Raw genomic sequence first — 24578 nt, 5'->3', positions numbered from 1 at the left:
GGGTGGCTTGTTCCCCCAACCACAACACGTGCTCTCTGTTAGGGAGAACACACTTTATCATTTTCTTTTTTAATATAATTTTTATTTATTTTCCATTTAATGCTATACATTCACATCATCATTGTCCACTATACCACCCTGGCTCTTTGGCGCCTATCGACTTCCTTCCCTCCCACCTCATGGCTTTTGAAATTAATTTTTATATCATTGCAATTTATACATTTTCCAATTCTAATTAGACTTGTTACAGAATGTCTCAAAAATTAAATAAATATAGGCAGAAAATTTCTCATTACAAGTCATTGGACAACCCTGCTAGTGATGTTAATTGCTTACAATAATTTTTCAAATATCATATAAATTTACTCCAATCCTTTTGGAATACTTGATCGTGCTGGTTTTGGGTTTTTCCTGTCAGCTTCGCCAGTTCTGCAAAGTCCATCATCTTCATCTGCCACTCTTCTTTCATTGGTACTTCTTGTTGTTTCCATTTGGGGGCTAAAGGAATTCTTGTTGCGGTTGTTACACACATAAACAGTCTTTTAACTTCCCTTGGTATCTCGTCACCCACTATACCCAGTAAAAAATCTTCTGGTTTTTTAATAAAAGTATTTTTTTAAAAAACTTCTTTAACTCATTATATACCATTTCCCATAAAGCCTTTACCTGTTTACAAGTCCACCACATTCCCTTTCTTTACATTTCCAGCACTCATTGGTTCTTGTCTTGTACATTTTAACCAATTTAGCTGGTGTTAAATACCATCTGTACATCATTTTCTAGGGATGCGGGTGGCGCTGTGGGTAAAACCTCAGCGCCTAGGACTTGCCGATCGCACGGTCGGCGGTTCGAATCCCCGTGGTGGGGTGCACTCCCGCTGCTCAGTCCCAGTGCCTCCCAACCTAGCAGTTCGAAAGCACCCCCAGGTGCAAGTAGATAAATAGGGACTGCTTACTAGCGGGAAGGTAAACGGCGTTTCCGTATGTGCTGCGCTGGCTTGCCAGAGCAGCTTTGTCACGCTGGCCACATGACCCAGAAGTGTCTGTGGGCAGCGCTGGCTCCCGGCCTCTAGAGTGAGATGAGCGCACAACCCTAGAGTCTGTCAAGACTGGCCCGTACGGGCAGGGGTACCTTTACCTTTACCTTTTACATCATTTTCATAACATTTTCTTTAAGTGCACTGCATGCAGTAAAATTAATACCTTCCTTCTATAACCCGTCGTTATCATTTTCTAATGAAACTTCCACAAGTGCTTCCACCATGCTAGGCCTTATTGTACATTCCTGGAGCTCCTTTGGACAGAGGTTCCGGTAGATTGGAACTAGCTTATCAAAAGAACCCATAATAGCTAAAAGCCTGGCTAAAAGTCAAGAAGCACCTGTTCCAAATTTCAACTCTGCAATGGCCTTACTAGGCAACTTACTTTCCCTCAGCAATATGGGGAGAATTCGACTGCTCTCCCTTATAAGGTTGTTGTGAGGATTACACCAATACTCTGTTTCGTGCTGCCTTGTGAATACAGTGGTACCTCTGATTATGTACTTAATTCGTTCCGGAGGTCCGTTCTTAACCTGAAACTGTTCTTAACCTGAAGCACCACTTTAGCTAATGGGGCCTCCTGCTGCTACCGTGCTGCCAGAGCACAATTTCTGTTCTCATCCTGAAGCAAAGTTCTTAACCTGAGGTACTATTTCTGGGTTAGCGGAGTCTGTAACCTGAAGCGTATGTAACCTGAAGCGTATGTAACCCGAGGTACCACTGTATACAAAAGTGTTATATAAATACAACTTGTTCCCCCTCGTATTCAGTGCATGCAGCACAGTCCCTGGTCCGCTGCAGCTCAGCCGCTGCAAAAAGCTACATGATTCATCTCTGTCCACCATGGTGAAACATTATGTAATTAATTTTTATTCCACACCATTTCAGTGCAGAGGAAACATAATGCAAATTGGAAAAAGAACGTCTTACATTATGTATCATTGCACATCGTTCTCAGACTGAAAACAACAGCAAATGCCAATTGTATTTGCTGGATGAATTCCCGTTCCAAACATGGAACAAATAAGTGAGCACCAGCAATTTTCTGCTGCCATTTTTATTGGAATTCTCTGACATCCCTAATCGGAGAAATGTAAATTTGGTCAGTTCATGGGAAAACACAGATCAAAGTACACCCTACAACTTCTTTAGCTACCACCCAGGATGTAAGAATTGGTATATGACACACATGGTAAGAAGCTTTCCAACATTGCTCCTACCATGTTGAGCTGTACCATGCTGAAAAGGTATTTGTTGGTTTGAATGCAGAGCTTTCATGCTTAAACTGACAAATGGAAGAAGCCACATTAGCCTTGCTAACGTGCATAGATATTACTAGCCTGTGAAAAAAATTACTGGCCCATTTGTTTCGTGTATCTATGTGGCTCAATAGCCTGGAAGGAAATGAAAAAAGAACGGTTTGCAAATGCTTCCTAGTCAGGTCACCCAGACCAGTTGATCAATTTTTTTATCACCAACAGTATCACCAAGTAGCATGTGCATCACCAAGTAGCAAGAGAAGAGATTCTATAAGAAAGGTGACGAAAGAGCTATTGTCAGTTAGTTAAACAGAACACAGGATGTGCCTTTAATATACGGTGGTGACTCAGAAACGCTGTGTCACCACCATCACTGTAAGGTGAGTTTCTCAAATTAATGATCTAGGCAGATGATGCTTATGGTCTGAATTTAAAATTCTCTCTGGCATTCATGGAATCAGGCATTAACGGAAACATCCACCCCTTCTCTTCTTCTGCCACATATAAATAGATGACACACAGAAGCATACTAAGCATTCAGTACATTTTGTATCACTTGGTCTGGAATCTTTTGTGAATACACATCCTGCTCCAATTTCAGCAGGCAAGAAACTAAAGCCAGCGCTTTAGATAATCTATAGTGCAGCTGCTTTTATCACTGTTGCTACTAATTTCTCCCCTCAATGTACTCTCCTCCTCGCCCAAAGTCAATAAGCAACTTTAATAGTTTTCTGTTCTTGACATCACAGTGCCTCAACTGTGCCAGCTGACTGATGACAAAGATGCCCAGTGACATTGCCAAGTTCGACTAATTCATGCTTTCTTAGAAAAAGCTAAGGAATAAACCCCACACAAGTCCCTAAGAAGGTTGGATGGTATCTTGTACGTCTCCTTCTGGCAACTCCTGCAGCCAGCCTGGTGCCAAATGTATGGCTCTGCTTTTCTTTGGACCACACCAGAAAGGCTGAGAAGGGGTTCTTGTTGTCTGGGTAGCCCAGGACTTCCACACACACCGCCCAGGCTTGTGCCCCAGAAAGGTCACTTTGGTGCTTCTAGTGCAGCAAAAACAACACAGGAGGCAGCAATTACAAGAGTTCGACTTCACCCCCCCCAAAGGTGTACTCTCCCATTGTATTCCAAGATAGACAAATGCCAACTGCAACAGTATGTTCTTATTGAGTATAATAGAGGGTGAAATACCCAAGAAAGCACTCAGTGTCTTTCTCTACGCAACGGCACCGGCCAGAATAATTTATGCTCAAAGGTGGAAGGACTAGGGCCATCTTAACCCGGGGGTGCAAGGGGTGCGAGGCACCCGGGCGCCGAATTCTGGGGGGCGCCCACCGCTGAAGCCACCTAAGCTCTTAAATATCTACCTGTTATGAAATAATAATTTTGATCAAGCTAGAAAAACAAAATACATATATACACCTAGGTATTAACTAAATGTATACCTACTGTTTCACTAAACGACTTTCAACATTGTGTGCTGATTTACCTAAGACTTGTCATTCACAACGGCAGCGCTTGTCATTCTCAATGGCACTGTGCACGCAGAATTAACTCTTACATCAAAATATTATGTTACGTATTGTATTGAGGTGCTATGCGGCAGCTGGGTCAGCGGCACCTTTGACACGGCTGATGTTTCTCCTAAGTAGGTGCCTAAACAATACTTATAACTTTAAGTGTGGTGGTGTTGTATACTTAAGTAGAAGTGTATTGTAAATAAATGAGCAAATTAAAAAAAAAATGTTTCTTTTCCCTCCCTTCTTTCATAAACAAGAGATAAGGCGTAAGCGTGGTGTCTGACATAAGCATAAGGTAAAGGTAAAGGTACCCCTGCCCGTACGGGCCAGTCTTGCCAGACTCTAGGGTTGTGCGCTCATCTCACTCTATATGCCAGGAGCCAGCGCTGTCCGCAGACACTTCCGGGTCACGTGGCCAGCGTGACAAGCTGCATCTGGTGAGCCAGCGCAGCACACGGAACGCCGTTTACCTTCCCGCTGGTAAGCGGTCCCTATTTATCTACTTGCACCCGGGGGTGCTTTCGAACTGCTAGGTTGGCAGGCGCTGGGACCGAACGACGGGAGCGCACCCCGCTGCAGGGATTCGAACTGCCGACCATGTGATCGGCAAGTCCTAGGCGCTGCAGTTTTACCCACAGCGCCACCCGCGTCCCGACATAAGCATAATAAAAGTTAATTTGGGGGCTAAACTAAATTTGGGGGGGCTGGGCAGATCTTTGCACCCCGGCAGTGCATATGCTAAAGACTGTGCTGGGAAGGACCAAAATAGTCCCACAAAAGTAGACTGGCAGAATAAGCTAATAGAATATGTGGAATCAGTGGCGTAGCATGGGTTGTCAGCACCCGGGGCAAGACAAGTAATTTGCGCCCCCTAACCCGTGGATTTGCGCCCCCTAACCCCCAGATGTTGCGCCCAGTGCGGCCGGCCCCACCTGCACCCCCCACGCTACGCCACTGTGTGGAATGAACCATGTTGACTGCATAGATAAAGAAATCAGGATGAGTCTGCTATAGAAGAGGAGTGGGAATACTTTGGAGACTACTTAAAGAAGGAAATAACCATATAAATTTCCAAGTAGGGCCAGATACATGAACAGCAGTGAAAAACAATCAGAAGGGTGTGGGGGCGATCAAGGAGATGCAGCTGAACAAGGGTTAAATAAGATCTCACGGAGGAATGGGTGGAGAAGCCAAAGAGTGTAGGATAAAGGATAACTGTATAATGGATATATTGTTATGTAAAATGCATGAATAAACAAACATGTTCTTACTACAGTATTTATTTTTATTTATATATTTGACAAAATTCAATTACGACTTAATCAGCAAGACCCTGTAAGCAATTTATATATAACACCACATAATATTAATTAAAATAGCAATAAAATAAACTGTTTCAAACTAATTGACATGAAAATAGAAATAAATGCAGTTTTAAAACAGATATACGTTCTGTGATTCTCTTCGTCTAGCGGTTTTTTTGTCTTGCGAAGCAAGCCCATTGACGGATTAGCGGATTAGCGCTATTAGCGGCTTTTAGTGGCTTTTAGCGGCTTATCTGCTGGTCGGATCAGCTGATAAGCGGCTTAGCGGCTTAGAAAAAGGGGGGGAGGAAAAAAAACCAGCAGGAACTCACAAGACATTGTCGTCTTGCGAAGCAAGCCCATAGGAGATTCGTTTTGCGAAGCACCTCCAAAACGGAAAACTCTTTCGTCTAGCGAGTTTTCCGTCTTGCGAGGCATTCGTCTTGCGGGGCACCACTGTATGTCAATCCGTGGGATAGCTCAGTCAGTAGAGCATGAAACTCTCAGGGTTGTGGGTTTGAGTCCCACATTAGGCAAAAAATTCCGGCATTGCAAGGGTTTGGACGAGATGACCCTCATTGTCCCTTCCAACTTTACAGTCTTGTGATTCTATATAATTCTCTGTTAAAATTCCATGTTAAGACTATGTATCTGGGTAGGCTTGGCTAAACAAAAAAAGGTTGTTAGCAGGCCCTAGAAACTGGAGAATTTCAAAGAGTGAAAGCAGAGGGCTGACTCCTTGTAAATATGGAATGGAAGGGACACTATTCATTCTGAATAATGTCAGCACAAACTGAAGCGGTTGATTGGGTACATAAGGAGTAAGGCAATGAGTAAGGAGTAAGGCCCACTCACAGGTGCTTATAATGTCAGTGGAAACAGTTGGTAACCGCCTTTAATTTTAACCTGAAGATTGCTACTTGTCCAGTTTTAATTTTAATTTGTTTGAATTAATTGTGGAATGTATCTTAATTTATTGATTGCTTGTTTTTATGCATTGTCTTACTTGCATGATGTTAGTCGCTCTGAGCCCGGCTTTGGCTGGGGAGGCCGGGATATAAATAAAATGTATTATTATTATTATTATTATTATTATTATTATTATTATTATTATAGTAAACTGGTTCAAGGGCTTTATATACTAAGAGCAACATCTTGAATTTACCCAACTATTCCCCATGAAAACTAAAGGTGAACTTAAAAAGACTTGTTGACTTTGCATGCAGGCATACCTTCCAATGAAAATAAGGACGTCCCATTCCATAATAATAATAATGTTATTATTTATACCCTAGCCATTTGGCGTTTGCCAGATGATATTAAGGCTGCACAGGGAAATATCACTCTATGCTCCCATTAGCTTCAGATGCCCTTTTTTCTTTCCTCTTCCAGGTTTTCCTAACCGAATATACTGGGCCTCTTCTAATCTATCTGCTCTTTTACCTTCGCCTCTCAAGTATTTACGATGCAAAGGAGAGCGCAAGAAGTCTACGCCATCCTGTAGTTCAGTGAGTAAGAATGGTCTGTGCTCAAGGATGATATGATGTGATGATGCCCTCTTAGAGGAAAGGCAGACAAAAATGTGAGTGAATTAAGTTTAGTGGAGGTGGTCTACCATGGTTGCCTCAGTCTGATTCATCCAGTGCTTTTTTCCTGGGGGGACATGGGGGTATGCATACTCCTCAACATTTTGTGAATCTAATGGGAGAAGAAACTAATAAATAAATAAATTTTAATTTCTTCTCTAGCATGGTGAATCATCAGTTGTGTTGAAGAGCATGATGATTCATCAATTCCATTGCTGCAACCCCCGATGGCAGCCTCATTTCCTGTCAGGTGTTTCCTGAGTCTCAGACGGAATGAGAGTACCCCTAAACATTTTTTTAAAAAAAGAAAAAAGCACTGGATTCATGAATGGGTTAGCCATGTCATTTACAAACACACGCACCCTTCAAATCTGTATTTATTTATGAATTTTATGCTGGGTAATATGTCTAAAAGAAAAACGTGAGCCCATAAGCTTATGCAAGCTTTTTAGACCCCCTCTTTTAAACATAGGCATATAATTGCAAACAAAAATCAAGCTAAAAGCAATCACAAAAGCAGTCATAAAAGCAAGAAGAATAAAAAACTACAAGATAATGAAAGTATATTCCATGGTGGAAAACAAGGTTCACATTTATACCAAGCATATCAAATAATGATGAATGTTGGCAAATGAACGCATATTTAGTGGGAATGTGCCAACGATGAGATTGTTGAGTCATATAAATCATAAATGTCCCCCAAGCAGTAGTAGAGTCTGAGGGGTCCCCATCACCCATGGCAACATGTATGAATCAGTTTTTTGGAAAGGGCAATGAACATGACTTTCTATGGATCTACAGAATAACATGATGCAGCCTTCTACCCTGGAAGGATCACATGAGCCAATATGTTCCTTGTACATGCCTCACAACCCTAACACCGTAAGGGGGAACCAGACTTTACGATATGAGGTTTCTAGTGCATACTCTTTCCCTTTTAGAAAGATTCAAGGAGGGTGAGGTCTTGATTAGTGGGCTTTTTAGATCTGGAGGAATATTTAACCTATACAGTGGTACCTCTAGTTGCGAACGGGATCCGTTCTGGAGGTCCGTTCACAACCTGAAAGGAATGCAACCCACATCTGTGCACCTGCACACGTGCGGGGCACGATTCGCCACTTCTGCGCATGCGCGTGATGTCATTTTGCATGTCTGCACATGCGCGGGTGGGACGCAACCTGAAAAAACGTATCATGAAGCAAACGTAACAAGAGGTATGACTGTACCAGGCATGTCCAACAGGTCGATCACCATCTACCGGTCGATCGTGGGGTGTCAGTGGTAGAAGAAGAAGAGTTTGGATTTGATATCCCACTTTATCACTCCCCTAAGGAATCTCAAAGCGGCTAACATTCTCCTTTCCCTTCCTCCCCCACAACAAACACTCTGTGAGGTGAGTGGGGCTGAGAGACTTCAGAGAAGTGTGACTAGCCCAAGGTCACCCAGCAGCTGCATGTGGAGGAGCAGGGAAGCAAACCTGGTTCACCAGATTATGAGTCCACCACTCTTAACCACTACACCACACTGGCACACTGGTAGATTATGGTCGATCGTTGGACTGTTTGCAAAAGTCCTGCCACCCTTGTTTTGCCTCCCCTTAAAAAAAAGCTCAACAACTTTTGCTGGCAATGACAATTGGTAGATCACCGCCAGTATTTAATACTTTGAGTAGATTGCTGTCTCTTGGGAGTTGGATGTGCTTGACCTATACAATGCAGATTGTGGATGGCTTCCCTAAGATAACCTATTGAGTTAATGGGAGAAGCAAGCCTCTTAACCAGTTCTGGGTAGTAGGTGAGATTTAAAGATGGCTACATCAAACATTGCAATGAATTTTTTGGTTGGCTTTTTTAAACTTTTACTTCCTTCTCTTTCTAATTTCTGCAGCCTGGCCTGCTTCTGTCATTGTTTACACTATACCAGACATCTACTGGAGACACTCTTTGTGCATAAGATTTCGGAAGGGCACACTCCCCTGAAAAATATGATCAAGGTGATTTTCATCTGTAAACATATTGTACCGTAGAACTGATTGAGAAAAGCCACTCTGAGAACTTTGTTGCAGAGCAGCCTATACAGTAAATATTGCAGACAAATGAATGAATGAATAAGTGAATATGTGCTACGACTAATGTCAGTCACCTGGTTGCTGGGGCCGGGTAGGAATTTTTCCGCATGGCAAATTGACACCAGCCATTTGGTTTTCACCAACCTAGCAGCAATTGTCACAACTTTGTAAGGTTAGGCATTGGGTAAGCCTTGTCATGGGAGGGGTATCCTGTTAAAGGGATCCGGGGGTGTGTTTCCTGTCTGAAGGCTGGGTGTGGGCTAGGGCCATGCCACAACCCCAGCGGTGATTCTGGGGGTGCTCTTAATTGATGTATATCATAGGGCTCCCCCTATCGTGTTTCACCCTCGAGACTTCCTGCAGACAGGATATAGTCTTGCTTCACCCAGTTGCCTAAGCCAAACCGCTCACATCTATAACCGACAAAGTTGTGGCCTAATTTATCCCATTAACCCAACATATTCGTGTCTGTGCGTTTGTTTCTGGGGAAACTGCGGGGCCCGGGGCCTTGCCACGCAACTCACCTGCCTGGTGTTGATGCCCTCAGGCCTCTCTCTTCTTTCTCAATCAGTCTGCTGCCCCTCCATTGCTTTAGGAACATTATCTCGGTGATACTCCTATTCCCATATTACGGTTGGGAGAGATGTGTCTGAAAAAGTTGCCTTTCCGTCACCAGTAACTGCAACCAGTCTCCAGACACTTATAAGAGCAGGGATTCCATGTTGGGAGATGTTTTTCCTTTTTGGGGGGTGGGGGGTGAGAATCACTAGCTTTTTCCCTTTTTTGGGTAAATTCAATATCTTTTGTGCTGGGCACCTTTAATTTTTAATTTTTTAAAAAAATAGTTTTTCAGGTTTTAAAATTTTACAATCAATTATCCAACAACCAACATAAAAACATGCTTCCAAAGAATCTCCTAACTTCCCTCCTCCCCTTTGTGGGTCCTTATATTAACCCTTTCCTCCTGCATCTTTTATATCAATCCAAATCTTCTACATCTCCATTATATCCAAAATTCAACATTACAAGTGTTATTCCAATCCTACCAATGATTTTAGTTATTTACAATGGTTTTTAAGGTAAATTATGTATTTTCCCCATTCCTTATTAAAATTTTGAACTTCCAGGTTTCTGATTCTTCCGGTCATTTTTGCCATTTGGGCATAATCCATCAACTCAATCTGCCATTCTTCTTTGGTAGGGACTTTATCTTCTTCCCATCTCTGGGCCAATAATATCCATGCAGCTGTGGTCGCATACATAAATAGTTTTTTCTGCTCCCTTGGGATTTCAGCACCTAGAATTCCTAAAAGAAAAGCTTTGGACTTTTTTTTAAAAAAGGGGGGGGAGAAAAGGTTATTTTAAACATTTTTTTTCAGTTCATTGTATATCATTTCCCAATTTTTTTTACTACCTTACATGCCCACCACATATGATAAAAGGTGCCTTCCTTTTCTTTACATTTCCAGCATGTATTTGACCCTGTTTTGTACATTTTTGCTAATTTACTAGAAATACCAACAATACAATATTTTTATATAAATTTCTTTCAACATACAGCATGCTGTAAATTTCAAATCTCGATCCCATAGCTTCTCCCTTGCTGTGAATTGTATATTATACCCAAAATCTCTTGCTCATTGTATCATTACTGATTTAACCAGTTCCTCTTTTTTATGTCATTCTAATATTAATTTGTACATTTTTGAAAGCAATTTTGTTTTGTTCTCTAACAGCTCTTTTTCAAATTTAGAGGTTTCATACAAAACAATTATTTTTGTCCATCTTAAATATATCATTTAAATTATGGTATTGTAACCAGTCCGTTAATAATTCTCTTATATCCTCATACCTCTTCAATTTCACCTGGTGTTCTACTTCCATTAACAATTCTTTATACGTTCCCCAGTCATTTCTCATATTGTTTTTTTTAAGAGATATCACTTCCAGTGGGGAGAGCCACCATGGTGTTTTTTGTTCTAATAGACTTTTATATTTTCCCCATACTTCATAAACCAATTTTCTTAGTACATGATTTTAAAAAGCTCTATGTACTTTAACTTTCTCATACCACAAATATGCATGCTAACGACATCTATTATCATGACCTTCAAGATCTAAAACATCAGTATTTTTTAATAATATCCATTCCCTTAGCCAGCATAGACAGGATGCCTCATAATATAATCTTAAATCCAGTAAGGAGAATCTGCCTCTGTCTTTAGAGTCTATCAGCAATTTATATTTTATTTTTGGCTTCTTTCCCTGCCAGATAAATCTGGTAATATCTTTTTGCCATTCTCTGAAGTGACCTGCATTGCTGATCAAGGGTACAGATTGGAACAAAAACAACATTTTTGGCAATACATTAATTTTAATTACCGATATCCTTCCCAATAATGATAGTTCATCCTTCCCCACACCTCAATTTTTTTCTTTATTGTATAGTTATCCTTAAAAATATTTCACTAGCTAAATTGATGCAGTGCTTGAGGCTTGTCTGGTACCTTCTTGGGTCCCAGCTGAAGTGCCCTCCGAGAGGATGTTTTCTCCCATTAGGGTTGAGCCAGCAAATGAAAGGAGCTTCAATCCATACCCTGGGGAGTACATAGATGCCTTCATGTCCTCCTCCTGTATATCCTTGCCTTCCAGCCCAGGGAATTTCCTCCTACAATATAGGATGCACTCTAGACTACGTACCTTCCAAGGCCTCTCCTTTCACTCAGATCTAGGGACCCCTCTCCTTGGATGCTGTGCTCTGCTGTCCACCACTTCATCCCCTTTTGAGGCGGCCTGGGAGATGGAGAAAGATGCCGTCTCCATTCCCCACCAAAACGAGGACTGCAAGCTTCTCACCCTCAAAAGGTCTGCTGTGCCAGCTGTCATAGCAAGGTTGTTATGGCTTGCAGAAAAGTGACGGGTGACTTGATAAGGAGTGATATAGTGAAAGCCCAGCTCAGTAAAAGTGGTAGGAGAAAGAGAGTCTTCGTTTTCCTCTCATCTGTAAAAGGCGTCATCTTGTTCACTTTAAGAGCCTGGCGGGGTTTCGTGGCACAACAGGTGACAGCAGCGTTACCAAAGAGATTGCACATCCGACTGAATAGCTGGGATCAGCAGAGACTGAGTTGGCTGCAAAGCATTATGACATCACAATAGGGACTGTTTCTCAGCCTCTGCTGTTGCTAGGCAAACTTTAAAAGTGCATTTTCTTGAAAAGGAGAATAGTTACGACAATTCGTGCTCCTCTGTTGAGTATTTTATCTACTTGGCAAAATTTAAATACTACCAGATTATAATAAAACTCCTGAGTGGTTTACAAAAGCACAACATTAAAATTATCAATATGACCATTAAAAACATGTAAAAACATTAAAAAGATAATTAAAACCAACAGTATATTATTATTATTATTATTATTATTATTATTATTATTATTATTATTATACCCCACCTTTTCCCCTGACAGGGACTCAAGGCAGTTTAAATATTAAAACAAAAACAGCTAAAAACTTAGGGGGGAAACCAATGACTAAAAAACAATTAAACATGGATACAATTAAAACTGTATATATGCACATAATATATATATTAAGACCATACAAATACAGTGGTGCCTCGCAAGACGAAAAGAATCCGTTCTCTTCGTCTAGCGGTTTTTTCGTCTTGCAAAGCAAGCCCATTGACGGATTAGCGGATTAGCGCTATTAGCGCTATTAGTGGCTTTTAGCGGCTTATCTGCTGATCGGATCAGCTGATAAGCGGCTTAGCGGCTTAGAAAAAGGGGGGGGAACCAGCAGGAACTTGCAAGACATTGTCGTCTTGCGAAGCAAGCCCATAGGAAATTCGTTTTGCGAAGCACCTCCAAAACGGAAAACTCTTTCGTCTAGCGAGTTTTCCGTCTTGCGAGGCATTCGTCTTGCGGGGCACCACTGTAATTATAATAAAAACAGCATGGCGCCTGCCCCTTCATTAAAAGCAGTGAGTTCTCAAAATCCTGGTGGAACAAGGAAGTCTTCAGCTTCCATCAGAAAGACAGCAGTCTAACTTCTCTAGTGACTGAGTTTCAAAGTCTGAGAGCATCCACAGAGAAGGCCCTCTTTCACCTAAACTAAAAAGCCTAAAAAGATTAAAACACATGCCAACCTTCGACGTGCCTGGGCAGCCTTTTACTAAACCAAAAGTGTAGGTGCTGCCATACTAAAATATTGATTTCTTACAAGCGCAGAACAAGTATTATGTGGCACATGTAACAAGGAAAGTTCTGGGGATCAAAGTGGTCAAGTGAGCATATATGGGGTATGCAGCTTAATGGAAATTATGGGACAGAGTCTGGAATCTGAGAGTTCAGAGAGCAGCCCATACTGGAGAAAACTCCAGGGGTTTATGTCTGATATTGCTTGAGGGAGCCAAAGAAGAACAGGAAAACCTGAGGGAAATCTCAGCAGCAACGTGACGGAGTAGAGGAAAAATTCAGGGAGACTTGGGTTGAGTAAGAACAAGGCAGGTTTACCCAACCTGGTGTTGTTGGGCTACAGCTCCCAATTGGCCATGCTGGGTGGTGCTGATGAGATTTGCTGTCCAAAACGTTTGGAGCACTGTAGGTTAGGGAGGACTGAACTAGTGAATAGGCAGGTGCTAGGAGTGCTCCCTGGAAGGACAGATCCTGAAGCTGAGGCTCTAATACTTTGGCCACCTCATGAGGAGAGAAGACTCTCTGGAGAAAACTCTGACGTTGGGAAAGATATGGAGGGCACAAGGAGAAGGGGACGACAGAGCACAAGATGGCTGGACGGTGTTCTCGAAGCTACTAATATGAGTTTGACCAAACTGTGGGAGGCAGTGGAAGACAGGAGTGCCTGGCATGCTCTGGTCCATGGGGTCACAAAGATTCGGACACAACTAAATGACTAAACAACAACAAGGAACCAGGAGAAGCCCTCTCTACTGGAAAGGACTTGTTACAAAGTCAGGGCAGCAGAGTGAGGAGGAACTACCAGTGTCAGGCTTCAGGAAATCTGCTCCCCCTCCCTCATGGCAGGCTGGCAGTAACGGAAAGACAAGAAGCTCTTACCAAGGTCTTTTATTCCATATTCACACAGAGAGACGTAGAAATGTCATCTCTTGGGTAATGGCATTACTCCGAGTAATCCCCTCCCCCCTTCCCTTCTCAGTCGTCAACAACGGTGTCTGCTTAGGGACAATTGCCTCTGGGCTCTCTGCTCTGCTACTTTCATTGACCACCTGGTTCTGGGAGAAGGGAGGTCTGGAATGCTCTCTAGTGATAACGTGTCAGCCAGCTGTTCCTGCTCTGCTTCTCCCATTATTTCCCAGTTTGCCCCTCTTCTATCTCTGTGACCCTCAGCAAACCACCATTGTAAATCTATACCAGGCTTCCTCAACCTCGGCCCTCCAGATATTTTGAGACTACAATTCCCATCAACCCTGACCACTGGTCCTGCTAGCTAGGGATCATGAGAGTTGTAGGCCAAAAACATCTGGAGGGCTGTGGTTGAGGAAGCCTGATCTATACTGTCCTCCTCTTCTCAGGAAGATTGGGGGGGGCGGTCTCCACAATTCCTCCTCTGATGTCCAGTCCCTGACAACCAGTTACCAGAGCAGCAGCATCCAATAAACAGATGTGTGTATCTGGTCGGGATCTGTTGTCCCCATTGTGCCAACTACTGTAGAGACAGTAGTTCATTTTGGTATATCCTTTCATTATCTCTATGTTCTCATTACAGGGTTGCACTTTTTACTGGGGGTTCACATCTTGGCTTGCTTACTACATCAATCACCCACAGTACACTCCTCCATGTAAGTAATGCAAAGGGCACGTGTTGCACTAGAAACTTGCCTCATGCTACAAGAATTGGCCTATAGAGTTTGCGGCCTAGGACCCTTGTACTTACGGGACCGCCTCTCCTGGTATGTCGTGCAGAGGACCCTAAGGCCCATGAATAATAATAGCTTAAAGGTCCTGGGCTCTAAGGAAGCCAGACTATCCTCTGCAGTGGTGCCTCGCAAGACGAAATTAATTCGTTCCGCGAGTTTTGTCGTCTTGCGATTTTTTTCGTCTTGCGAAGCGTGGTGTTGGGAAAGTTTTGGAAAAGCTTCAAAAATCACCAAAGTCTTTAAAAACCTCAAAAAAGGCTACTGTGTACACCGCGTTCTGTGAGTTGCTCCTCGAAGTCAAGTCGCAACTGTATTAACGGTGTTAAGAAAAAGGAAACAAACTTGCAAGACGTTTCCGTCTTGCGAAGCAAGCCCATAGGGGAAATCGTCTTGCGAAGCAGCTCAAAAAACAAAAAACCCTTTCGTCTAGTGATTTTTTTGTCTTGCGAGGCATTCGTCTTGCGAGGTACCACTGTACCAGGGCCAGGGCTTTTTCAGTGACGGCTCCAACCTGGTGGAATGCTCTGTCCCATGAGACTAGGGCCTTGCAGGATTTGATCTCCTTCCGCAGGGCCTGTAAGACAGAGCTATTCCACCTGGCCTTCAGTTTGAATTAGCCTGATCCTCTATTGCCTTTTCCCTTTCCTCTTCTATGAAGAAGAGGACCCCGCATTTAAATTCTTCCCTGGTCTCCTTGCTGGCCCTAGTAGGACTTGGCCAGTTAGCCCTGGTGATCATTTGATGTCTACTGACTGGGTTCTCCCCCCCCAAAAAAAATGACCCCCCTGAATTTGCAAATTTTATTGATATTGATGCTGCATTCTATGTTATATTTTATGCTGTTTTATGCTCTTTTTAAGTCGCATTTTAATCAGTGTTTTATATTTGCTGTTAGCCACACTGAGTTCAGTTTTTAAACCAGGAAGAGTGGGGTATAAATAATTTTTATTTTTATTTTTATTTTATTATTATCAGGGGCTGTTTTTCCTTTTTTAAAGTCAGGATTTGAGAATTCCACACCAAAACAGGATGGAAATTTCTAGCAACATTTCAGATATTAGACAGGAAAGGAATGCAGAAGTCTAGCTTTAGAATCCAACCCAGTGAAGGATGGGTAAAAAATACTGTCCCCGTGCTGAGGAGAGAATCGGAGTGGATAAAATTCCCCACTCTAGAACATTGACAGAGGATGATTTCAGACCATATTGTAGTTGGGGTGTAACTTTCCCTCATCCCAACAAGCCCCCAAGGGTAAAATTAGTTGTGAATTAGGAGACCTTATACATGGAAATCAATATATTTTCATAAGATGCTGACAGCGCTTTCTGTCCCTTGGAGCAAAATATGCAGGAGCCCTGCAGAGACATGGAGAGGGATTGCACTGATGTCCCACAAATTCTGGATTGTACCACTTTATTATAAAAGTGGGAGGCTGTTCATATGTCTTGCATATTATAATAAACTAATACACGGGGGGGGGGCTTAAGCTAGGCCCCTTTCTGCCATTCTAGTTTTAAAACTACAGTGGTGCCCCACAAGACGAATGCCTCGCAAGAAGGAAAACTCGCTAGACGAAAGGGTTTTCCGTTTTGGAGGTGCTTCGCAAAACGAATTTCCTATGGGCTTGCTTCGCAAGACGAAAATGTCTTGCGAGTTCCTGCGGGGGTTTTTCCTCCCCCCCTTTTTCTAAGCCGCTAAGCCGCTTATCAGCTGATCCGATCAGCAGATAAGCCGCTAAAAGCCGCTAATAGCGCTAATCCGTCAATGGGCTTGCTTCGCAAGACGAAAAAACCGCTAGACGAAGAGAATCACAGAACGGATTCTTTTCATCTTGCGAGGCACCACTGTAATCAGATTCTCAGTCAGATCCAGAGTAGACCCTCCTAAGATGTACTAAAGACAGTATTTCACCACAGCTTCTGAGGAAACTAGAAATGAAGAGAACTCAGCTCTGCTAAAAACTGCATTGAGTGTATACCATTGCATTCAGAGTTTTGTTGTAGCATCTCAGACTTCAGTCTCTGTCATGGAATTGCTTGGACCCCTCTCCATTTCTTAAGTTGCATGATTGAGGAAGGGCAGTTTTGGTGAGGGTTCAAAGGCACCCCCAGGCCCTGGCATGTTAATAATCATCATCATCATCATCATCATCATCATAATTTATTATTTATACCTCACCCATCTGGCTGGGTTTCCCCAGCCACTGGGCGGCTTCCGACAAAACACTAAAATACAATAACTTATTAAGCATTAAAAGCTTCCCTAAACAGGGCTGCCTTCAGGTGTCTTCTAAAAGTCTGGTAGTTGTTCTCTTTGACATCTGGTGGGAGGGTGTTCCACAGGGCGGGTGCCACCACCAAGAAGGCCCTCTGCCTGGTTGCCTGCAACTTGGCTTCTCGCAGCGAGGGAACCGCCACAAGGCCCTCGGCGCTGTACCTCAGTGTCCGGGCAGAACGATGGAGGTGGAGTCACTCCTTCAGGTATACTGGACCGATGCCATCACTATGGGATGCTATAGGGATGCCATCACTATGATTCAGGGTCTGAGGGACTCGATCCAATCTGGAGTCTAATTTAAATTCTGGGGTGACTGTCAGATTTCTAACAAATTAATATTTTTGCTCCAAAATAGTTTTTCTGAAACATGCAATCTGCTTTTGGAAACCTGTGGCAGTATAATAGTCTTCTCTATAAGGTGATGTAGCAATAGAAGTCTCCTAGTTAGGCAACACATAAAATGAAGTTGGTGCCTGCCTGAGTTTGCGAGGCATTGATTCATAAGGAGAGGCACACATAAAAAACCCCCAGAGATGTCTAAAGATGAGGCTTCTAAAGATAACAAGGCCTATTCAATATATAACAGCAACAAAAAAGGCTTAAGTAGACTTCACATTATATGTAAGACTAAAGTGGAATCTAGACACATGTAAAAAAACGTTGTGAGAATGCTTTTTTAGAAAACATTTTGAAAAAGATATTGAACTTGCCATAGGTCACCATCGCCAGCTAGTGCCACATTTGTATAACGCACCTTACAACACACTTGAAATGTTTGAATTGCAGCTGTATAGCTGAGTCCTAATTATGTTTTCATTCTGTTTTCTAGCATTTGGGAACAAGCAAGTTACTATTTCTGCCCTTGTGTTTCTGGTATGTATGGGCAGGAAGTGAGGGAGGGTAAAAAAATTGAATGTGGCGCGCACACACACACACACACACACACACACACACACACACACACACACTTTTGCATATACTCTCCCAAGACAGGCGAACTAAGAAGGGAGACACTTTCATTAATGTCATTACAGATTTAACTTCACACATGCACACACACACACACACACACACACATGTGTGTGTGTGTGTGTGTGTGTGTGTGTGTGTGTATAGCTGAAATCTAAGTGGAATTAGGTCAAATTTACATTCTAAGTTAAACTAATTTAAGAATATTATATATATTTGTGTGTGTGTGTGTGTGTGTGTGTGTGTGTGTATTATATTCTTAAATTAGTTTAACTTAGAATGTAATTTTGACCTAATTCCACTTAGATTTCAGCTAAGCTAAAATCATATAATGGTACATAAAATAAAACAAAACAACAACAAACTGAAGTAAAATAAATATAGACTTCCCATCATTTCCTGATATAGTTGACATTTGTGATTTTGAATGTACTTATAATTATTACCTTACATTTAATATACTTTCTAATACTTTCTTACAACCTAGCGTACCGATTTTCCTTTATTTCTTAATATTTTATGTACACAAGGGTACATTCCAAATGAGACAATTGTGAACATGGGCAGCAAGTCTGCCTGCAAAAAGATGACAAAGCTCTCCGTACCTTCACTATTAAAATACATCTTCTATGATTCCTCTCTGGATCAGGCCTGCACAATGTATGACCATCAAAGCCAAATATAGTTCGCTAGTGATGGATAGCAGTGTATTCAAGACTTCGTAAATCTCTTGGCTCTGCTGCCTGCCTAGGACTGTAAAAATTGTGTATGTGTGTGAAGCATCTGGCAGGGAACAAATATTGGCTGGTGGCTTGTACGTAGGCTGGGTAGTCACACATTCTTGAAAGTAAATGCCACTGATATCTAAGGGTTATGCTTCAAAGTAAATTCTCTGAGGACTGGAACATCGATTCAAGAAATGGATGAGGTCATTTGCGCAAGTCACCTTGTTGTTGATGTTACCAGGGCTCTGCGATGTGTGAGCAGTAAATTTTCCTTTCTTGATGCCCATGTTCTTTCAAATCGTGAAAGCTCTGTGTGGGTCCCCCTATCTCTCCCAGTGGGTGTGAATGGAAAATTTGTTGCGATTCTCCCTGGCTGATCTTATTTTATACAGTGGTGCCTCGCAAGACGAAATTAATTCGCTCCGCAAGTTTTTTCGTCTAGTGAATTTTTCGTCTTGCGAAGCACGGTGTCGGAAAAGTTTTGGAAAAGCTTCAAAAATCGCCAAAAACCTCAAAAAAGGCTACCACACCGCGTTCTATGAGTTACTCCTCGAAGTCAAGTCGCAACTGTATTAAGGGTGTTAAGAAAAAGGAAACAAACTTGCAAAAAACGCAAGACGTTTTCGTCTTGCGAAGCAAGCCCATAGGGAAATTCGTCTTGCGAAGCAGCTCAAAAACCACAAAACCCTTTCGTCTAGCGAGTTTTTCGTCTTGCGGGGCACCACTGTATTTAGCCATTCCTCTAGACTGCCTTTCTTCTCGAGGGATCTCAGAGTGGTGCATAAAGCACCTTCATCTTCCCCATCATTGTGGGGACAAGCTAAATTTATGATTCTACAGTTAAAGCCTGAAAATCTAATGCTTTTTTATTTTTGCAATTTTTTTCCAGTTGTGTGAAGCTGGGAATCATTTTATCAATGTTGCATTAGTCCATCAAAACCAATCAGGTCTGTAGTTTGATTATAATTGCTTACCTATGATAATCCTCCTAACATTCCGTATGTCTGGGTTAGAAATTCAAGTGACCATATTCAGGGGTGAACTTAGGTAATTTGGTATCCCGAGCAAGGACAAAATTTGGCGCCCCCTAAATATTTCCTAAAAGGGACGCGGGTGGCGCTGTGGGTTAAACCACAGAGCCTAGGACTTGCCGATCAGAAGGTTGGTAGTTCGAATCCCCGCGACGGGGTGAGCTCCCGTTGCACAGTCCCTGCTCCTGCCAACCTAGCAGTTCGGAAGCACATCAAAGTGCAAGTAAATAAATAGGTACCATTCCAGCGGGAAGGTAAACGGCGTTTCCGTGCGCTGCTCTGGTTCACCAGAAGTGGCTTAGTCATGCTGGCCACATGACCCGGAAGCTGTACGCCGGCTCCCTCAGCCAATAAATGAGCGCCGCAACCCCAGAGTCGGTCACGACTGGACCCAATGGTCAGGGGTCCCTTTACCCTTTACCTTCAAATATTTCCTATTTTTCACAATAATTCATTTGGGGGCAAGTCTGTGAACACTCATCATGTTTCCTTATCTACATATGTATATGATTATATAAGAACACTCAAAGTACACATGTCCCAATACAATGGCCTTTAATCCAGAGTCATAGTTTGGCCCAGTAGAAAATTAAATTTCCAGGAAAGGGAATAGGCAGCAAGCGGACAAGCCAGCGTGTAGGATACTTGGAAACATAATTTATTACAGATGAATCGAGGAGAAATGTGATTCACTACTCATTTAAAACAAAATCAGTCAAATTCATACTTTCCAAAATGGTATGTGAACCAAAACACATCTATTCTTTGAAATTTGCAGCTGTCTGAATTTTGTTTTGAAGTTCTTTAACCACGCAATGTTTACAAAAAAACATTAAATTAGGGGAAATTGCTTGCTAAAAAAGTAACAGCATATTAACATGTGTTTATTCGGAGAAATTCATGCAAAAATGTTGATTGATTCTTTTTTTAATTGCAAATTGCTGCAAAATATTGACCACAGAATTTAACATTGGGAAACTGAGAAACTGTGAGAGATTTGACAGGTCCCTCGATCCCTGTATTCAACCAAGTTCAGCTCAAAGCAGACCCATTGAAATCAATGGACCTAAGTTAATAGTGTCTATTAATTTCAGTGGGTCTACTCTGATTTAGTATGTCTAAACCCAGAATTCCCACGTCAGATTTGTCAAACTCTTACAGCAGCAATACAGTGTGCTGCTCTTTAGTAGGAAATACGGTATGCTAGAATTATTTTGTGGCCAGTTCCCTATGGTGGTAGTACCACCACACTATTGTACATTCTGCATCTACACCATACGATTTAAAACACTTTGCAATTTGTTTTAAATAGTCCTTCCCCCCACCCACTCAAATCCTGGTAACTAAGATTGTGAATGTGAGAAGAATCCTTTTGTTAGTCCTTTCCACATCGCTTGTTCTCAGGAATCCTTGGTTCAGAAGCGGTCACAGTTAAAATGTGTTTGAAGCTGATTTCTACCTGTAGTGTGGTCAGTAGACGATAGAAATTCATAGGTTGGAATTGACTTCTCATTCCTCAAACTGTTATAATGAAATATTGGTCTTTTTTCTTTTCCTTATAGGCAATAAAGGCTCTTTCCCAAGCCCATCAATCAACCCTTTCACATGGTTGTTTCTGTTTGTTTCCTGCCCAAACTATACATATGAGGTATTATTATTATTATTATTATTATTATTATTATTATTATTATTATTATTTTCCCCTTCTTGCCTTGCATCTGTGCCAGCTAGCTAAGCAAGTACTGTAAGTACTTTTAATTCACTTACAGATATCTCACAGTGAGTTCTGCTTTGATCCAGGTCACTCACGGTTTCCAGAGGAGCTGTCTTCAAAAAAGGTGTTGGCTTATAAAATGAGCTTGTTTCACAAAAAATAAAAAAAAGGTTTATAAGCTTTGTCCTGAATCCGTTGGATGATTCAGGACAGATAAAGGAAAGTACTTCTTCACACAGCATATAGGTAAACTATGGAACTCACTTCCCCCAGGGGGCCAAGGATGGCCACCAACTTTGATGGCTTTTAATGAGTATTAGACAAATTCATGAAGGAGAAGGCTATCAATGGCTACTAGCCAGGATGGTGTCGGGATTCACAGAATGCTGTGTGAGATGGTAAGTCTGCAGGCTTGAGTTTGCTAGCTGATGCAACTGGCTGATGCAATCAGCCTGCAATACTTTCTATGGAAGTGCTGGGTCAGAATGACTCCGCAGTAATGTGCTGACAGTTGATTGGCTGTCATCGGTTTAAAAGGGAAATCTGTCGAGAAGTGAAGGTGTGGTGTAGAGGAGTGTGGCCAGAGAGAGTTAGAGGTCTTCCTATTTGCCTTAAGGTGCAGCCAGGTACTCTGTTTTTGACTGTATGAACTGCTCGTGTATTATATATTTTTTATAATTTTTTTTTATTGGTTTTACAAATTTTTTTTATAAACAATACAAACACATAAAGAAACAAACAAACATGTATAATTTCATATCCTTTTTTCATAAACCTCACTTCTCCGACTCCCCCAGGCCTCCCCTTTCTACATCCCAATTTCCAAAATTATTTCAGCAAATCCTAAACTTAATTTTATCAAATTTGTTCCTTATTTATTCTTTTCTTTTACTTAATCTTTTGTCGCTGTAATCTCCTTTTTTTTTCTAAAAACCTCAACATTTTAGTATTCATCAATTTTGTAGTATTTCTTGAGATAGATTTTAAATTTCTTCCATTCTTTATCCGCCGTCTCTTTCCCCTGATCACGGATTCTGCCGGTCATTTCTGCCAATCCCATATAGTCTATCACCTTCATCTGCCATTCTTCCAGGGTGGGTAGATCTTGAGTCTTCCAATGCTTTGCGATGAGTATTCTTGCTGCTGTATAACTGCTCGTGTATTATAGCCTGTAGATATGTGTATATATACAGTGGTGCCTCGCAAGACGAAAAGAATCCGTTCTGTGATTCTCTTCGTCTAGCGGTTTTTTTGTCTTGCGAAGCAAGCCCATTGACGGATTAGCGGATTAGCGCTATTAGCGCCATTAGCGGCTTTTAGCGGCTTATTGGCTTATCGGATCAGCTGATAAGCGGCTTAGCGGCTTAGAAAAAGGGGGGAGGAAAAAAACCCACAGGAACTCGCAAGACATTTTCGTCTTGCGAAGCAAGCCCATAGGAGATTCGTTTTGCGAAGCACCTCCAAAACGGAAAACCCTTTCGTCTAGCGAGTTTTCCGTCTTGCGAGGCATTCATCTTGCGGGGCACCACTGTAGCTCACAATAAATATACTGCACTGAAGAACCTGGAACTCTGAGCATTTCTGCTAAAGCACCGCGGAAAATTCTATACTCTGCTTCCACAGATGGTGGCAGCAATGCTTCTGAATTCCACTTGCTTTAAACCACAGGACAGGACAGTGATCTTGTGTTTGGGTCCTGTGTTTTGGTTTCCCACAAGCATTTGGTTGGCTACTGTAAGAACACAATGCTGTATTAGATGGGTCATTGGCCTGGTCTAGCAAGCTCTGTTGAAGCTCTTTTGTAATAATAATAATAATAATTTATTATTTATACCCCACCCATCTGGCTGAGTTTCCCCAGCCACTCTGGGCGGCTCCCAATCAGTGTTAAAAACAGTACAGCATTACATATTAAAAACTTCCCTGAACAGGGCTGCCTTAAGATGTCTTCTGAATGTCACAATGTCTTCTGAATATCTCTTTGACATCTGATGGGAGGGCGTTCCACAGGGCGGGCGCCACTACCGAGAAGGCCCTCTGTCTGGTTCCCTGTAGCCTCACTTCTCGCAATGAGGGAACCGCCAGAAGGCCCTCAGTGCTGGATCTCAGTGTCCGGGTAGAACGATGGGGGTGGAGACGCTCCTTCAGGTATACAGGACCGAGGCCATTTAGGGCTTTAAAGGTCAGCACCAACACTTTGAATCGTGCTCGGAAACGTACTGGGAGCCAATGCAGATCTCTCAGAACCGGTGTTATGTGGTCCCGACGGCCACTCCCAGTCACCAGTCTAGCTGCCGCATTCTGGATTAATTGCAGTTTCTGGGTCACCTCCAAAGGTAGCCCCACGTAGAGCGCGTTGCAGTAGTCCAAGCAGAAGATAACTAGAGCATGCACCACTCTGGGAAGACAGTCCGCGGGCAGGTAGGGTCTCAGCCTGCGTACCAGATGGAGCTGGTAGACAGCTGCCCTGGACACAGAGTTAACCTGCACCTCCATGGACAGCTGTGAGTCCAAAATGACTCCCAGGCTGCGCACCTGGTCCTTCAGGGGCACAGTTACCCCATTCAGGACCAGGGAATCCCCCACACCAAACCCGCTCCCTGTCCCCCAAAAACAGTACTTCTGTCTTGTCAGGATTCAACCTCAATCTGTTAGCCGCCATCCATCCTCCAACTGCCTCCAGGCACTCACACAGGACACCATGGTAACATGCATGGTTTGCCTTCATAAGGCCACAGTTAATTTGTGGTCCCAGCAAGGGTGCTAAGGAGAACCGCAACATGGTTTCTTGAGTGAAGCTTTGAACTCCATTTTCACAAACCAGACCCTTCACCTTCCTGGGTCTGCCTTTGTAACACTAGTTCTTGTAGAATCCACTTCAGCTCCACTCCAAGTCTCCTCCCATCTGTGGTGCGTATTTTGTCACTCTTTGTGTCCACTCACCTACCAGTGCTTTGCTACTTGGGGAAATTGCTACTTGGGATGCGGGTGGCACAGTGGTCTAAACCAGTGTTCCCCAACCTTGGGCCTCCAGCTGTTTTTGGACTACAACTCCCATCATCCCTCGCTAGCAAGACCAGTGGTCAAGGATGATGGGAATTGTAGTCCAAAAACAGCTGGAGGCTCAAGGTTGGGGAACACTGGTCTAAACCACTGAGCCTCTTGGGCTTGCCGATCAGAAGGTT

The 24578-nt window shown here is 42.6% G+C and overlaps 1 protein-coding gene across 1 annotated transcript in view; it reads left to right on the top strand.

Annotated features, from left to right (window-relative positions):
* Positions 1 to 24578, top strand: part of TECRL (trans-2,3-enoyl-CoA reductase like) — a 39249-nt gene that overhangs the window by 10875 nt on the left and 3796 nt on the right. Inside the window, exons 5-10 of the mRNA XM_082195065.1 lie at positions 6524 to 6639; positions 8605 to 8710; positions 14527 to 14599; positions 17784 to 17827; positions 19538 to 19595; positions 21242 to 21327. Coding sequence (XP_082051191.1) covers positions 6524 to 6639; positions 8605 to 8710; positions 14527 to 14599; positions 17784 to 17827; positions 19538 to 19595; positions 21242 to 21327 — 483 coding nt within the window. The remainder of the gene's footprint in view (positions 1 to 6523; positions 6640 to 8604; positions 8711 to 14526; positions 14600 to 17783; positions 17828 to 19537; positions 19596 to 21241; positions 21328 to 24578) is intronic.

The sequence above is a fragment of the Podarcis vaucheri genome (genome assembly GCF_965113315.1).
Source record: "Podarcis vaucheri genome assembly, chromosome: 13".
NCBI classification, from domain to species: Eukaryota; Metazoa; Chordata; class Lepidosauria; order Squamata; family Lacertidae; genus Podarcis; species Podarcis vaucheri.
This window is presented reverse-complemented; position numbering and strand designations above follow the sequence as displayed.